At 48.2% G+C, this 17,058-nt stretch overlaps 1 protein-coding gene across 1 annotated transcript; it reads left to right on the plus strand.

The window, feature by feature from the left end:
• The first annotated feature begins 930 nt into the window (after positions 1-930).
• On the plus strand, positions 931-1,413 carry LOC135389578 (uncharacterized). The gene has a single exon (XM_064619617.1). The coding sequence runs from the start codon at positions 931-933 to the stop codon at positions 1,411-1,413; it is 483 nt and encodes a 160-aa protein (XP_064475687.1).
• The last annotated feature ends 15,645 nt before the right edge of the window (positions 1,414-17,058 follow it).

Genomic DNA, 17,058 nt, shown 5'->3' on the forward strand with positions numbered 1-17,058 from the left:
TTACCTCGTCCTCTGTGCATGGAAGTTTGACGCATCCGTTGACAAGATCCCCTACGAGGTGATTATTTTACTTAGTGATAGACGAGGTAGCAGTTTCCATCCTTTTAAAGACATAAGAGCATGGAGGAAAGAAGGAAAGATGGCGCCCTAACAGCTCTACGATACAACAGATATTTGAGGGGCAAGTGAGGTGAGGATAGAAGATTAATTGTAGCTTCTTTGGAGCCACGCGGGGGTCGCGTTACCTGACTGTCCCAATGAGGTCGCTCTACACATGCCACTTTGGGGGCTACTTCGGCGCGCTACCACCACTACTCTCCAGGTATTCGGAAACGGCGGGTTGGGGTCCCCATAGCGATCTACGAAACCTACACCCGAAAGAGATCGGTGATGTCACTGGAGTGCCGCCCCCTCCCCGTCTCGGTTTTACTTGTCAGAGCAACAGGGCTCCTCCTCTCTATCTTTCCACCATGCATAAGGGCAAGAGCCGCAGCTAGGTAAGATGTCAGCTTCACCTTTGCATATCGACTATCTACGGTGATGAGGCCAGAGTCTGTGTCAGCTCAAGGGAAGGGGCCATTCTGAGTGACATCAGCTTACTCGAGACGAATGATACCTTCTGCCCCCCCCCCCCCCCCCCTGTAGGCAACTCCCGCTGCTCTCTGAGATCTTGGGCGTGGGGGTAGGGAAGGGAACTCGCTCCAGGTAATGCTTTAGAGTGTAACTTTAATATCAGGGACGGGGCTTAGTGTCAGGGAGGGCTGCAATAAATGGATATGAGACTGAACAGCTTGTGCCAAAGACGAGGAGAGCTGATGCAGTCCGCTCGCTCAATAAGTCATAAGCTCAGTCCTTCGCTGACGCTTCACCGAACCGGAGAGACTCTCTCTCTCTCTAAAGCGGCGACCCGGACGGAATTGAAACTGTAACATGGAAGTTTCACCTACCGCGGCCAACGTTGGGGATTTCGCTATCTACCTGCCGCCATTTATTCGGTCCCGACCCGACCTATGGTTTCCACAGGCGGAATCGCAATTCTCCTTAGGCGGCATCACTACCCAATCGATTAGGTACCATCACATCTCGTCCGTCGTTTGCGAGGACGTGCTACTCGAGGCCAGCGACGTCCTCAGCTCACCTCCATTAGAAGATCCCTACGACGCCCTTAAGCGTGCTATTATCAGCATAGTTCATCCTTCCGATCGTCAGCGGCTGCACGAGCTCTTCTCAAAGGAGCCCTTGGGAGACCGCAAGCCTTCACAGCTCGTCAGACACATGAAACAAATCCTCGGAACGGCTCCTTTTGACGACAAGCTCTTTCGTGAGCTCTTACTCTCAAAACTTCCTCATGCCGTCCAGCTGGCACTGTCTGTTCCGGAAGAGACCTGTATTGCGGCCGTGGCTACGCGATGAGATAAGGCAACGGAAATGTTCCCCGACTCGTGCAACTTGCCTGCGCTGTTAGCGCTTGAAGGCACGCATGGCGTTTCACCTTCAGCAAGTGCTCCTTCAGCACCCGCAGTCACAGCAAGCAACCTCTGTGTCGGCAGCGGAAAGCTCTGACATGGCCTCTCTACGTGAAGAAGTCCGCGCATCGCAGACATCGTCGAGCGATCCGGACCCCGCGACCGCACTTCCTCAGGACCCGACCGTTCTACTCAACGTCACCGTGCAGCGCGTTCACCGACTCCTCCCCCCCGCCCCTTCGCCGTTGACGCGTCGACGCCACCTTTGTTGGTTCGACAGCCATTTCGGTGACAGAGCTTGCCGATGAGATTCCCCGTGTACATGGCAGGGAAACTAAGCCGGGGGTCACTAGCCCTGCGACCGGAACCCCCCACCACATACGGCAAGTCGCCTTTTCTTCATCAAGAATCGGTGCGACAAGCACAATTTTCTTGTCGACACCGGAGCGGAGGTCAGCGTCCTTCCAGCCTCACCATCCGACAGAACCAGAACGCTGATAATGCATCTGACAGCAGTAAACGGTTCCAAAATTCCTGTTTACTGCCGTCGTCCATCACCCAGCTCCGCCGTTTCTAGGGAATGATCGATTTTTGCGGGTAATTTATTCCACGCAGCGCGGTTATACTATGACCTCTTGAGGTATTCCTGAGGCAGACCAGGTCTGAAGCCACGACGCTTTCCTGGTCCTCCTATATATAAGCCTTTCAGGAAGCCAGATGTGGTGCCGTCACTATGGCGCATGTGTAAAGGCCGAGTGCCATCGTCACCAATACAGTGTTCTGAAACGGGCTGTGGTCCGAGCAAGACACGACACCAGTCAAGCACTGGCGTAGACAACGACCTTGATCCACCCTGTCATGGACGCACCTACGTCTCTAATGGTGGATGCCTCTAACCACGCCATCGGCGCACTCTTAGAGCAATGCACTGTGCGCAGTGGCAACCTGTCGCGTTCTTCTCGAAAAATTCTACCCCACGGAAGAGCGCTGCAGCTCATTTGGACGTGAACTCCTCGCTGCCTTCACGGCCGTCAAGCATTTTCGATACTACCTCGAGGACAGGTCATTCACCATCTTCACAAATCACAAGCCCTCAGTTTTCGCCTATCGTTCAGTTAGCTCTCGGCGTACCTCCAAGGAAGAACGACATCTCGCGTACCTAGCGGAATTCAATGCAATGCCGAGATCAAATACACAAAAGGAAGCGACAATGTTCTAGCTGACCCGTTAAGTCGCATATCGGCTTTGGAACACATCCCCATTAACTTCGCCTTCTGTTTTCCTTTGCGAGCGCCAGGTTCACCCAGATTCACATCGACACTGTCTGCCCCATGCCGCCCTCGAACAACCACCGGTATCTGGTGACTTGTACCGACCGGTACACCAGATGGCCTGAGGCTGAACCCATGCCAGATTCCACCGCCGTCACGGTCGCCCGCACTTTCGTTTCCACCTGGGTCGCAAGGTTCGGTGTCCCTTCTCAGATCACCACCAACAGAGGCAAGCAATTCGAATCTCGACTGTTCACATCACTGACATAGCTCCTCTGTACCAACCGTTCTCGCACGACTGCATATCACCTCTGTGCCAGTGGTATCGTCGAACGCTTTCGCTGTCACCGGAAGGCGGTCATCATGGCCTATGGAAATTCATCCAAATGGCACGACGTTCTTTCGTTAGTCCTCCCGGGGGTTCGGACCTCGTGGAAAGAGGATATAGGCTGCACCGCTGCCGACCTAGTGTATGGCACCAACCTTACCCTTTCGTCCCAGTTCTTCGAGCCCACTTCCTCAACTGCCATTAGTTCCTCAGGTTAGTGACTGCCACGGCCGCCCCGAAACGGTATCTATCAACGGACCGAAACCGGCTTTCATTGACGCCAATGACACCCCAGCAGCCCTGGTAGCCAGCACCGCCGGCCGTTCCAGCACCTTTCGCAAGACACCCAAACGAGTCTCTTGGAGTGACTTCGTCACTTTCGTTGGAGGGGAAGGGGGGGGGGGGCTACTGTGGCGAAGACGAGGAGAGCTGATGCTGTCCGCTCGCGCAATAACTCATGATCTCAGTACTTCGCTGACGCTTCACCGAACAGGAGAGGCTCTCTCTCCGTAATGACTCAAGTCTGCCTTCAACGCAGGCGGGCTTCAAGAGGGCTACAGTAAAGGTTTCTCCGCGGCGGTGGAGATCGATGACAAAGGTGTGGACGAAAGGTCATAGAACTTTGTCTGGCCGAAGTATGCCTACGGATTGCGCAACAGACATATTTCCTGCGAATGAAAACATGCGAGGCCTTCTGAAGGCTCGCAGAAACATATGAAGCAGAGCTGGGAAAGGCTCCGGTTGGCCTTGACCGAAGTCGTAAGGAGAGATCCTGAGAGATCCTCCCAGATCCTGCATGTAGTTCGAAGAGTCGTGACTGTGCAAAAGCGCAGGCTTTAAAATGTCAACGGGAAGACAGAGAGCTGAGCCATATACCAGCTCGGCGGGGGAGCAGGCAAGGTATGTCCTAAGAGAAGCTCGGACGCCGAGGCGTCGGGCCGTTCCTGCTGTGGCAGCCCCATCGCCAATTCTCGTCCGCGCTGTCGTTCAAGCTACGCGCCAACGCCGCGAGAGTCACGAGTTGTACTCTGGTTTTAGGACCGTTCGGTCGTGTTAAAGGCTATTTCGTCTCCAGACCTGTTTGTCGTCACAGTCACAACAATTGGAGACCCAAACTATGAACAGCATGTTCGGCGTAATTCGGCCCTTTTTCCATCCCAAATTTGGCAACCTTCCCGCAAGTTCAGCACCAACGGCTGGCATGTTGCCGCGCAGCTTGGGATCCCCTCTGCCTTTACCTGACGGAGCGCAACGATAGCTTTGTCACACGGCAACCCATCGGGTCTGATGCTCTCTACGTATCTGCTATCTCCCCGGCCCAGACTCACAGCGACGACTCGCATTCAGCATCCTGTGCTCCTTCCCGATTGACTTCCTGAGCTCGACGAGTGCTATTGTGCTGCATGACGCTCTTCTACAATGGACGACCGACCGGCACACACAAGGAGTCGCAACTTCATCAACCTTCATTCATGCCCGGTATTAACCGCACCCCGGCCCTCTATCACTGCCGGCCGCGACAATCGAGCCTCGTGCTCACCTGCCGGTTGCGGAAGTCGACGTCACAGCTCGCACAGCCTCACTCTCACCTCCCCTGGGACAAGCTACGGCAGCGAGCCGTACCTCTATCGTGCAAGCATTTAAATTTGGTGACTCGGAGGAACAACACCATGTTCGTCGTAATTCGGCCTCTTACCCTCCCAAATTTCAACAATCACTGTCACCATTAGGCATCAATTTGGCGCACCTCACCACCACCAAACCCAGTGTAGACAGCAGTCGATGGATCTACGGCAGTCGTGAGTTCTCGAGCAAGTCGTTCCACCGGGCCTCGTAATAGTAGGCCACAATCTTCTCGCTCTGACCCGGTGTCCATCTGCTTCGATGCCCCGTATCGGTCACAGTACGCCGTGGTCGCTCACGCTTCGCCAGGCCTAAACGTAAATCGTGATGGTACTCCTCGGATCTACTAGCGGCCTGAACACACTCGTGAGTTTTCTCGCTCGTTTTCTCGTCTTACGTCGCCCCCACCGCACGCGCCCTGCCTCGCTTCGCCACCCTCCTCGATGCTCAAGTACTCGTGGCCCACCTGCGACTCCAAGTGACCGCTCATTTCTGCGTCATACCTCTTGTGGCCGGGTCTGTCTACCCGCTCCGCGTCTCATGGGGGGAGTACTGTGGTGGCCACCGATGATAACGGCGATGTGCCCTTGTTGCCACACGCTACTGCGATGGCTCGTCAGTTCTACCGGCACCTTCCTAGCGTGAGGTCACCCCCAACTGCCCGCTGGGACATCCCATCAGGACTCGTGTAGACGATTGACACGCGAGCCAGCTTCCAGAAAGTAGGATAGACGTTCTCTTCTTGAGCTTGAACGATGCCGCCTTCCTCTAGTTACGTCTCGGATCGTGCATGTGAGGTGGGTGTTCGCACTGACCGCAGCCGAAGCAGGTAATCGCGTGTCCGGCGCTTCCAGAACATCCGAAGAACGCCTGTTGAGCAGCTCGAAAACTGAGAAACTGGGTCATGCATCGTTATAGCATGATGGTTCGGAAGCGAATTGATCAGGCAAAGCCACTGCTCGTAGCTGAAGCTGCCATGGGGTAAGTCGCTCAAGCTCCCCGGGATCATCCCCAATGCGCGTGAGCTGTCGGGAATTGGGTATTGCTTCTACTTCAGAGAGTGTCATAGCCAACTTTTCAAAGTGAGGCGCTTTCTTCCAATGAGCGTCTGAGGGCTTCCTCCACAGTTCGCATGAAACGGTTAGCTGGGACTGCTGCTGTTGACCAAACTGGCGCACCTGGCCGTAATGCTTAGTACTCAGGAGAAGGTTCTGTACTCTGAGAAGCCCGTACACTTCTCCAGGGCCGACTCTGGGTGAACGACCACTTTGGTATCCGGGGCTTCTGGTGCAGCCGTCACCACCATACAGGTGTCGTTGACATTTGGGTCTGAGTAAGTAGGAGGGCTGAAATCGCCTGCAGACAACTAGGGAGAATTACTCCACCATAACTGGTTTTTCTGCGGACATCTAGCGGACATGCCGCGGGTCACTAGGTCTGCGAGGCTGTCTCTGCCTTTGCAGTGCCGCCATTGTTCAGGTCGAGAAAATGGTAAGATTTTCGCCACCGTCGACTTAACAAAGGAGTAGCGAGTGGTTGCTAGGCACTGAATCCATTGTAGCGTGACGTTCGCGTCCGTCCAGAAGTGAGAGGAGCAACTTTTATGGCTTCTACGGTCGAAACGGCATGCAAGGAGTTTGAAACGCGGTAACGAGACTTATTTCAGTGGAGCTAGCTCTTGAAATTAGTTTGGCGGCACTGAATTTCGCATAAAATCAGAAATGTAAGTACTAACTGAGGTCGTACACGAACATAGATAGATCGTTACGTCAACCCATCAGGTAATCTGGAACTGCACTTTTTTTAAGACTCTCTACTAATATCGTCAGTGACGATTCCCACTCGTCCGTACCAGCGCTGCTTGTCTTTTCTTTAGATATTTCAAGATGACTGCGCATTTCTTCAATGGTCAATTTTCGCGTTTGTCTCGATCAGGTCAATTTTATTCTCTACGTGTCCCATGTGACGCTTAGTGAGGAAGAAACGGGTAATGCTTTAAAAGGACTGTCGTATCCGAAAGCACGTCGTTCAAACCGATATCAGTGTGCTCGGCCAACCTCGGCTAACTTTATCGTCAGAAAAATGCGGGTAAAGCACGAAAATACTACACTAAACTAATTTTAAACATCAGCGCTGCTGCTGCGGCGGCATGAGCTCCGGCGGTGTCACCCCACTCTCTCCTCTCATCGGAGGAGTGAAACAGCGGCGATCAGAGGAGGGGAGGCGCCGTCGGCACACCACGTAACTAGTGCGTTAGACGCTCACACAATCGCCACATTCCTATTCTGGATGTCGCGCACTCCTAGGTACGCAGTGTCTAGTGTTTTCTTTCATTTCTTTTTTTAGAAAGATATTTCCGGCGTACTCTCCATATGCAGCGTCTGCTCTTCCCATCTGCTCCATCACAAAACAGCCAAGCTACGCCACGATTTCGCGTGCGACTTTCGATAGCATGGCCAATGGCCCACGAGGCATGAAATGCCACCATACTTTCCGAAGTCGACGGGAACGCATGCGACCGTCCTCTCAACGGCTCCGAGACGTCACGCACTATATTATAGAGGTGCAGAGATGCAGGCGCGAGGTTAAGCAGGAGCAATATACGGTAATGGAGGCTTTTACTCACATAGGTGCGAATACGTGAGAATGACAACGACGATGATCGTGAGGGCAATCATGTTCTTGGACACGCGACTCCAAAATGAATGTACGGTGTGCGTGAACGAAGCAGAGTTTATGAGCAAGAGTACTTCCAAGACAAGTCCCGCACGCAAAGTAACGAGCGATTGTCACGAAACAAGATATATTCTTCCAAACAGCTGTACCAGCGAAATGACTAAGGTCCGAAAGGCCAGGAACGTCTTGGGTCAGGTCCGCTAGTAGATGACGAGGAGAGCTGCTGTCAACCGACGATTTAATTAACAATGACGGATTGTGTTCAGAAAGTACGCGAGCTACGGATTGACCTTTCATGAAATGGCAAGGTGCGCAACGTTTTTCCGGTGCAACTAAGCTTCGATGAACGGATTTTCTGGGCAGCATTCTTCGAGAAAGGACGCCCACATTAAAGGAGCATGGAAGTGACATTTAATGTCCCTTCAAACCCTGCTTCATCCGTGAAGCTGTCCACAAGGAGTCACCACGCAGAATATTTTCGCTCTGCGGTGTATTCTCACTGCGCGAGAAAATATACAAAAGACAGTCGAAGAAAGCTATCGCGAACGAGAGACACGAGCCCCGAGTGGCGTATAAACTACCCAATGCATTTTCTCTTTGTTTTTTTGTTATCGGGTCACGCGCCGCTTATACATGCATGAGCCAACACCACCTAGTTACTTTGGACACCCCATGTCCTTTCTTACTTGATGTCGTTGCGATGGCCGCCGTCGCCGATGACAACCAGACGAAAAACGAAATAAGGATTTAAGTTAACTCCAATTTGACATGATTCGCCCAAGGAGCTCCTTAATTTTGCCCGGTGAATGATCAAGAAGAACTGAGGCAGCACAATGAGGCGTTGTTGGTGTACAGCTTCAGTAGAAGTGCTGCCTCTGTTCTTCTGATGTGAACAATTTCGAAATAATTTGACGAAAAACGAAAGAAGGAGTTCAATTTTGAATAAAGCCAGATTAAAATGTTCCCCCAAATCTTCTCCAACTACTCTAATCAGAATTCATGTTTGCCATGGATTCGTTTTCCCCTTCCCAATTTTGAATAGTCCCCCAATCCCCCAAATTTGGAAACTGATGCAGCCTAGTCGGGCCTCTTGTTAGGCATGAAATCCCTCCCTCAATTTGGAACAATTCTCCTCATGTTGGAACCTAAGAAATGGAGAAAAAGATGCATTGCTCAAAAACGATTTAAACACGAAAATGCACTTACCTCCTATGCAAGCACAGACAGCATTTCGTTGTCCACGTCGACATCATCTTTAGCTGCTGATTCTCCCACGATCGCTTTTATACGCAGGATCTGTGGTTTGCTATTCTTCTATTGTATGGACAGAGAAAGAGAGTCGCGTGATGCGCATAAACGATGAGACGATACGCATTTATATCCTCTCGTGACTACATGGAATCTTCGTGATGTTCCTGGACGTGCTCTTGCATAAGAACCCAGGAATTCAGTCTAGTAATAAAGTACCAGGCTAAAGATTCTGTGAAAAAAGCGCTATCGAAAAACACTTATTGTATTTGACTAGCCACTCAGCGTTCTGCTAGTTGTCTCCAACCCGCAGCGCTGGCTCTTTTCCGCTGGCGCACCAGGGTGTAGAGGAAATGCTCCGCTACGCCGAAACTTAAAGGGGCAGTGCCTTCTAGCGGCAAAGTCTGCTCCTTTAGGCATCCCCCTGTACTCTCTGATGCATGGCGATTTCTCGCCACTCCGAGTTTAAAAAGATAAATAAAAAAAAGGTGCACTCTCTCATTCCGTCTTAGTCATGACGCCCGGGCAGACGTTTGCAACCTTTGTGCAAACGCTCATGTATCGAAAGTTATAGCTACGATTATACGATTATATTCACAGCGATTACAGCGAGGGTGACTTTCGCTCGATTCTCAGGACGGTACCCTTACGTGTGTTCACCGTCAGTGGGAAGACTGCAAAGAAAATGAAGCGTTTCGTAGACTACAAGCTCGAGCTGTTGGAAAAGTATAGACGACGACTGGCAGTTGAACCGTGTGTCATCAAGGCGGGTTTCAACCGACCCATCATCCGTCGCTACTTGCTTCTCCACACTTCCCTTGACGTCATGGTGACTGTCGAAGAGCGTTGGGTCAGCACGTTGGAAGATCGTCTTGCAAGCGCCTTACGTATGCCGTGAAAAAAAAAGGCTATCTTACAAAGTGAATTCGCTTACGAGGGGACGTCTTATTGTTTCGTCATTCTGTTCGAGGCTACAGGCAAAGATGGCCACACATTTTTCAAGCCGTAGCGTTTCGACATGCGCGTGGCTACGTAGACACAAAAAAGCCTGCAGTAAGGTGAAAAAGACGATTGAATACAGTTGTCGTTACACTCGTCCACTAGTAAAGTCCTTCAAAGATTTGCTTCGATAAGGGAAGCCTGTAACTCTCTAAAAACACGGCAGCCCCGTCATAGTTTTTAGGTAGAACACCCAGTGCTGGCCGCGCTTTCTTCGCTCTTCCGTAGTCATGATCAAATAGCCGGGATTGCGTAAAACGTAGGCTTCGTCGGAAGCGCAAATGCCTTTCAGCATGGAGGAAGCAAGGGGGTTCAGAGACATGAGTTCCAAGATTTCGCTCTCGTATGCCTTTTTCTCTATGGGGAGGTGTCCGTACGGTCCTTGTCGATGTCTATCAGCTTGGGACACTCGGAAATCAAGAGGACGGTGACCACGTAGCAGCGCGTGTGGCAGCACTTCAAACGTGTTTCACCCAGGTTTTGCAAGAAGTTTAAGTAGGGAATTTTTACGAGGTCATTTTTAACGTTGTACTCGGCTCGCACTTCCTGGCCGTCCACGGCAGCAATTGTGGCAGCAATTGTGGCAGCATGCATTTGATGCTGCAGGCAAGTACATGCTCGCAGCATCAAATTAGACAGATCGTAATGACGGAACTTGTAGGGGTTCGATTGGATGTCGCCGAGAAAGTCGGACGTGGCGAGCAGGCCAACGCATAATTTGAAAGGCACCCTTTCGCGGTAAACGTTTTCAAAGTGAGCCTCCAAGCTCCCGGCAATCAAACTCCGCACTTTGGTTTCCAATCCACGTAAGACGTAGTTTTGGCTGGCGTGGTCTGAAGCCACTCACATTCCAGAAACAGGGAAGGCGTGAGCGTCCCCTCCTTCAAGTGCAACGTCATCTCTTTATTGTCCATTCATAATTGTTGTTTCAAGCCGATGTGAGTTTAAACTCGTCGTTGTTTAACATGAAACGACGCGAATTCAGTCGTCTGGTACCAAGCAGGCGCTGTTGTTGGAACAGGTCGGTATTGATCTGTCCGACCAGGTTAAAGTATTTTCCACCCTTCATCGCTTCAAATCGGTCTCTTGAGCCAGGGCCATGGAATGAAGCACGACGTCCAAAATACTCCTGGAGTCGTACAACTCCTTGGAACTGACGAGCTTGTTGTGTGCATAAATGGTGGCCGTCTTAAACATGCTCCTCAGCAGATGGTTTATTGGGAAAACGACATCATTCTCGTCCATTTCTTCTCCGTCGCCGCGAACGAAGCCCTCCTTGGAATCCAGGACGTCTCTCCCCATCGCTATGGCTGTCTTTTTTACTGCGCCCTACATTTCTTTGCAGTAAGCGAAATTCCGCACCAACGCTTCTTTCTTCAAGCGCTTCTTCCAACGTTTTCTTGGCGATCGGTTTTACTTGTTGCTAGACGTGAATGGTAAACTTGGATATGTTGCTGAACACGCCGCCTCCTCATTGGAAAAGGGGACCCGTGTACACGGGAATTATTTTGGTCAAATTACAGTACATATTTAGAGTGCAACGTTGAATTGGTTCTACATTTGGATTGCAAAGGTAAACACCTTCCCGTTTCGTCCGAGAGAACAATCGTCACTGAGGGAATTTCAAATTGGGGCAGGTTAAAATACTGGATGTTACCTAACGTGTACATGACTTGTAGGTGAGGATGTTCCTGTCTTTCTCCTAATAAAAGGACAGTATTTTAAATCTCATTTTCTCCCAGCTCCCCACGTACATGGGCTCCACGATACCCGTATAGACGATTAAGCGGTGAAACGGGGGTTCCAGGTGTACCTTGACAGAGCTTGTGGCATCATTGTCCGTGAACACGGTGCGCGATTCGAAGACCAAAAGCACAGCCAGGTACTAGGAAAGTCTTACGTTGGTGGTGCACTCACAAAGTCGAATTTTACATTTCTGTTAGGTTCCGCTGAAGCTGGAGCGCGCGCGTTCGCCTACGCGCTAGTTTACCGCATCAACAAGTGCTGGTAGTATATTTATATGTCTTATAGACGAGTTTTCTCTAATCCAAGAGAATCCAATTTTAATCCAATACTAAGCCAAAATCCAGTTCTAATCCAACACAAGCCAATTCTAAAACCATCTGATTGCCGCCATTATATCAGCTCACATCACGTTGATTGGCCAATGCTAAGCCTATTGATCGTTGATTGGTTGACCGTACTCCGCTCCTTTATGCTAATTAGTTGGCCTGGCTCCGCCCACTTCACGCTGAATGGCTCATGCTAGTCCTACTGATCATTGATTGGTTGACCATACCTCCGCCTCTTTATGCTTATGCTATCCTTATGCTATATTGATATGTTTGTTGATTTTCAATAAGTGATAATACATCAGACCTTGCACAACAATATTGAACTTCTGTTCATTCCACATCATTGCGCGAACTGATTGAAGAAAATAAGTGTGTAGAGGCTCTAGTGGAATATATCACGTGATAAGATTTTTTATGTACTTTCCATTTCAACTGTTAGGTGTAATTTCAACAAATCCGTAATGAATCCTGCGATATAGACTGCTTGTATATGATAATTTGATCTGATCGCTTTCTTGATTAATGCAATGCCCATTGCAACGATTACAATTACGTTTGGTTTAGTGTATTTCAATTCTTCGTTAGCAAACCTCAAAAACTCCACCATCAATCCCAGTGGTCCTTCCGATGATGACGTGCAAATATTTTTATAACTATCGTAGATTCGGCATGCAAGTTCTCGCATCTTGAATTCCACAATTTGCACCATATCTCCGAATACGACCATGTCTAGGACGTATTGAAATGCATCGATAAATGAATCGTTTCGCGGCTCCTCCTTTTCGAAGCAACTTTTTATCAGGTCCTCCCATAATGTATGGTAACGAGTACAAAATCCGTCCATCTCTTCAATGTATAGCAATTGTCTGTTCTGTTTTGTAGTGCACCTCGACATTTAATTAAATCATATTGATGCTAATTTTATTTATTAAAATTTTATTATCAGGTTCAGAATGTTCCACCTGACGTTAGAATTATGAGAGTCAATTTACAAAAAAGATGTGATGTGTAATGAAAAAATGTGTGCTTTCAACGATTCTACGTACAAGACAGCGCTAGAGCCCCTCCTTCCGTAACTTGACTTGCAGGAGCGAGTTTATGGTTGTCAATTATACATTGTGTACCAAGACCATTGTTGGATTCCCCTGCTCCCTGCGAGCGTAACCTTAACGAAAGTGTACGGGAACTCAGCTTCCCTCTCTCACTTCGTTTCCACTAGTGGGTCCTGAATGAAAAAGACGTGTTTCTGTGATGTATATTTGCGCTGCGTGATTACGAAAAATGTTTGCCTAAATTAATTACTGCATTTGACTTTGTTTCAGCTGATCACCCGATTGATATTAATAAAAATATTCTACTAGATGGGAGTGTATTTTTTTATCTGTCTGCGTTGATTTTCGCTGTAGCAAACACAATAATTTACATTTCAGATGAGTTGTTTGTGGCTTCTGTGTGTAGAAACTACTGTTGCAAAGTTATCATAAAAAATATGTAATTAAATTTGTTTCTCGTTTTCGAATTAGTATTGTTTCTATCACTGAATAAACTTGACTTTCACTCGATTGATATTTTGTGAGTTGAGAGTAATGAATGCCTAATAGTTGTGTCTGATCTGAAATACATTAAATGCAACGTTTCTCGTTTTGGTTGAGTATTGTTTGCGCCGATAATATTTTCTCGTTTGCTTAGATAAAGTTTCTCTAAAATCAGTTTGCACTGACATAAAAGTCTATTAGATTTTTTTGCGTGCTATTGTTTTTTGATAGAATTCTTACTGTGTTCTTGAGAGTAGAATAATTCCAATGTCTATTTGCGATCAATAAAAAATTCGTCTCTGTACACCAGTCCTAAGAATATTTCCTTTTGGAGGAAAGAATGTGAAAAAGAGAGAGGATTTCCCCACCCCACAGATTGACAAAAGGACGCTCGGTTTTCTCACTTTGGGCTGTATAGATGGAGAGAGTGACCCCACCGGGCTGCATAGAGGGAGAGAGTGACCCCACCGGGTCTCGAGTCTGGTTGTACTGTGTAAAGCATAGCTCTGCTGCGTGTTTGGATAGTTCTGTCAAGGTAATGTTTATAGTGCCTGAGTAGGATGAAAATTCTATATTGTTAGCTCGCAAGGTTGATTTTATGATAGTTCAAAAGATATATTATTTCAATTTCAAATTGTAATGTTTGATAGTTTGTTTCGCTATTATTTTCCTGTGTCTTGTTTACATGTTGGCAGATGCATCGTTCAAAGCGTTTCTCTGCTATACATCCGTGCATGTTTATCGTTTTGATTGATTGTTCTTCAACTATTTATCCTTTGTGTACCTCTTGTTTAAGTGTTGGATTTTGGCTCTCTATTAGCTGTTGATCTTGTTTCAGTAATATTTTCCTGTCTGTTGTTTACACGTTGGCAGATGCGCCGCTTAGAGTGTTTCTCTGCTATTCAGCGTTAGCTCTGTGCTGTATTAAATTATTCATCATGTGCCGTTCAAAGTGTTTCTCTGCTATTCGTCCGTGCATGTTTATCGTTTTGATAGATTATTTTTTCATTTATTTTCCTGCGTCTGTCTGTTGTTTATGTGATAGGTTTTAGTTCTCTATTAGCTGTTGATCGTGTTTCTCATTATTTCCGTATGCCTATGCTGTTTACTTAATAAGAAAATGATTAATCGTGTAATGCTGGAATAATCTTCCCTATTGCGCTCGAAACTGTCAGGTGTACGCCACCCATCTTCAACAAATCAGAGCAGATATTATTAGAGCTGATTGTTGGCTAGGAGCGTGCTATGTGTTGAAGTTCGTTTTTTAATATATTTTCTGTGTTGAATTCATAAAACAAAGTAAGGTTTGTAGTGTCTCTTAGAATGAAAATTGTATGTGGAAGTCACGAGGATGATTTTATGGTGGTTAAAATGATAGATTATTCTCCTCCTTTGTTGTTTTGATTAACCAATGTAGTGTTATAGATCTTCTTTCGTTTCGTGTTCGTGTCCCGTGGTCTCTCAGGTTCTCTGCTGTTCACATACCTCTATCGGCACTTGTAATTAAAGCTCCACTATGGTGGTCACGTATAATAATTTAAGACTTTTTATAATAAAACAGAGTGAGGGCTGTATTTCACGCTCTGTTCTAAGAGTTGAACTTTGTAATTAAAACTCCGCTATGGTGCTCATGTTAGGCTTTTTATAATAAAACTTTTAATTTTGATACATGCACCACCTGAAAAACATTGTGAACAAAGTTGTCACAGTGTGAAAAATCGCCAAAGATGTGGCCCGATGTTGTCAGTGTGCATGCCCCTACTTGCGCGCCGCATGAAAAAAAAAATGCGAACGAAGTCGACCCAGGCTGAAAAATAGCCAAAGAAGTCAGCCCAGTGTGTACAACCATAAGTGTACGCTCATCTCTTCAATCCGCTGGTAAGCACGTGGATAGCCCCCTCACCCGCACACCACCCACCGCGCGCTGAAAAAAATCGCTAGAGAAGTCGGCCCATGCGGAAAAATCGCCAAAGAAATCGGCCCAGGGCGCACCGAGCCCGTCAGCCTGCTGGTAAGCACCCGGACAGCCCCTCACCTGCGCACCACCCACCGCGAGCTGAAAAATAATAATAAAAAACCGCTAGAGAAGTCGGCTCAGCTATTGTTCTTGACACATCTATCAGAACTTTGTAATTAAAACTCCACTATGGTGCTCATGTTAGACGTTTTATAATAAAACTTTTAATTTGATTGTAATCGTATTGATTAAAAATATCTTCTTTTATTAAAAATGTGCTACTCCTTCTGCTTAATTGAAAACTTGCGTGATTATCACTAATAAAATACCGCTTCAATGCTATTGCTTCAGATTTTTTGGTTGGGTTTTTCTCCTTCACATAGAGTCATAACATAATTCCTGACACTAATGACTTTAATAAATATATTTTCACTTGTACTTTGGTGTATGGCTATCCTTTGCATGTAAACAGTCTACTGCAACCTGTTGTACCTGGAAAAAAATTACGATTGAAGTCAGCACAGATTTAAAAATGACGAAAGAAGTCGGCCGAGGATGAAAAAGGTTAGCTGGTAAGCGCTCACGCAACCCTCCGGCCACGCTCCGCCCACTGCAGCAGCCCTCCACCCGAGCGCTGCCTGTCGCGCACGGGAAAAAGTCGCGAAAAAATTCGGTGCGGATTGAAAAATGACGAAAGAAGTTGACCCAGGCTGAAAAATGTGAGCTAGTAAGCGCGCACGCAGCCCTCCCCCGACGATAAGCATGCGGACAACCCTCCGCACACGCGCCGTGCGGGGAAAAATACGTTCAGGGCTCAGGGCAGGACCCAGAGGTCCATGTCTGAGTTTAACATTGTCTGAGTTTAACACAAGTCCTATACTACTGCCGGGGTAAATCCTGTCGACCTTTTCTCCGTATTTACGAGCGGCAAAGCCAAGCTCCGTAAGACGGGCGTCCCAATGTTTATGCCTTTCGGTAAAAGATACCAACATCATCTTGGTGCTACGATTAACCCACTCAGTTATGTTCGCCTGAGGGTGATAAGGGGACGTCTTTACGTGACGTATGCTCAACGAAGAGCAGCTATCGACAAACACCTTACTTGTAAAGTACGAGGCGTTATCCGTGATGAGCTGGTCCGGGAATCCAAACCGGGAGGCGCATTTGGATCTGCTAAAGAGCAGAGCGCAGGGTGGAAAAGGACGCAGCTGATTGGTGGAGAGTGAGGAGGTAGACGAGAACGGAGCGGCTGTGTTTCTCTGCTGGCCTGTGCCGCTGTGCGGCCGCCGCCGGGCGCCTTGTATGCTTGCTTGGGAAGGCAGCGCAGTGCGTGTCTGTTTGGAGTGGTGGTGCTCGTTCTCCAACGAAGACTACCCAGTGGTTGTGCGCTGAGATGATGTTGAAAACTGAATGAACGGTGTTCCAAAGCGGATTCGACAGACATCGGTGTGCAACAGAAAGAAGACGTCAATGAAATGAATGATGATGCTGCGCATTGAGATAAGCAAGCTCCCACGCTGGTGAATGTCATTCGCGAGCCCCATCAGCACGAAATTAATTAGGCCGGGGTCTGTGGAGTGTGTATAGGAGCAGTATGCAGACGCCGATATGGTTTTACGAGCCGAATCGGTAGCGAATGGAATACGCGGCAGTGAGGAAATGACATGTCGTCGTCTACAACGCAGCGAGCCTTTGTTTACTTTTGTCGTCGTCGATGAATGATGATTTCGTGGCCAGCATTAACCCTTGATGGTTTGTAGGTATATGCAGTGAAAATTCCAAAGTTGTGAGCAAGGCTCAATAGGTCTCCCTCCTGCTGTTATGCCTATTGATATCAATGATTCACCTACACACTCGTTGGCAGCCCAGTAATCCAGCCT

Source organism: Ornithodoros turicata, chromosome 1, assembly GCF_037126465.1.
Source record: "Ornithodoros turicata isolate Travis chromosome 1, ASM3712646v1, whole genome shotgun sequence".
NCBI lineage: Eukaryota > Metazoa > Arthropoda > Arachnida > Ixodida > Argasidae > Ornithodoros > Ornithodoros turicata.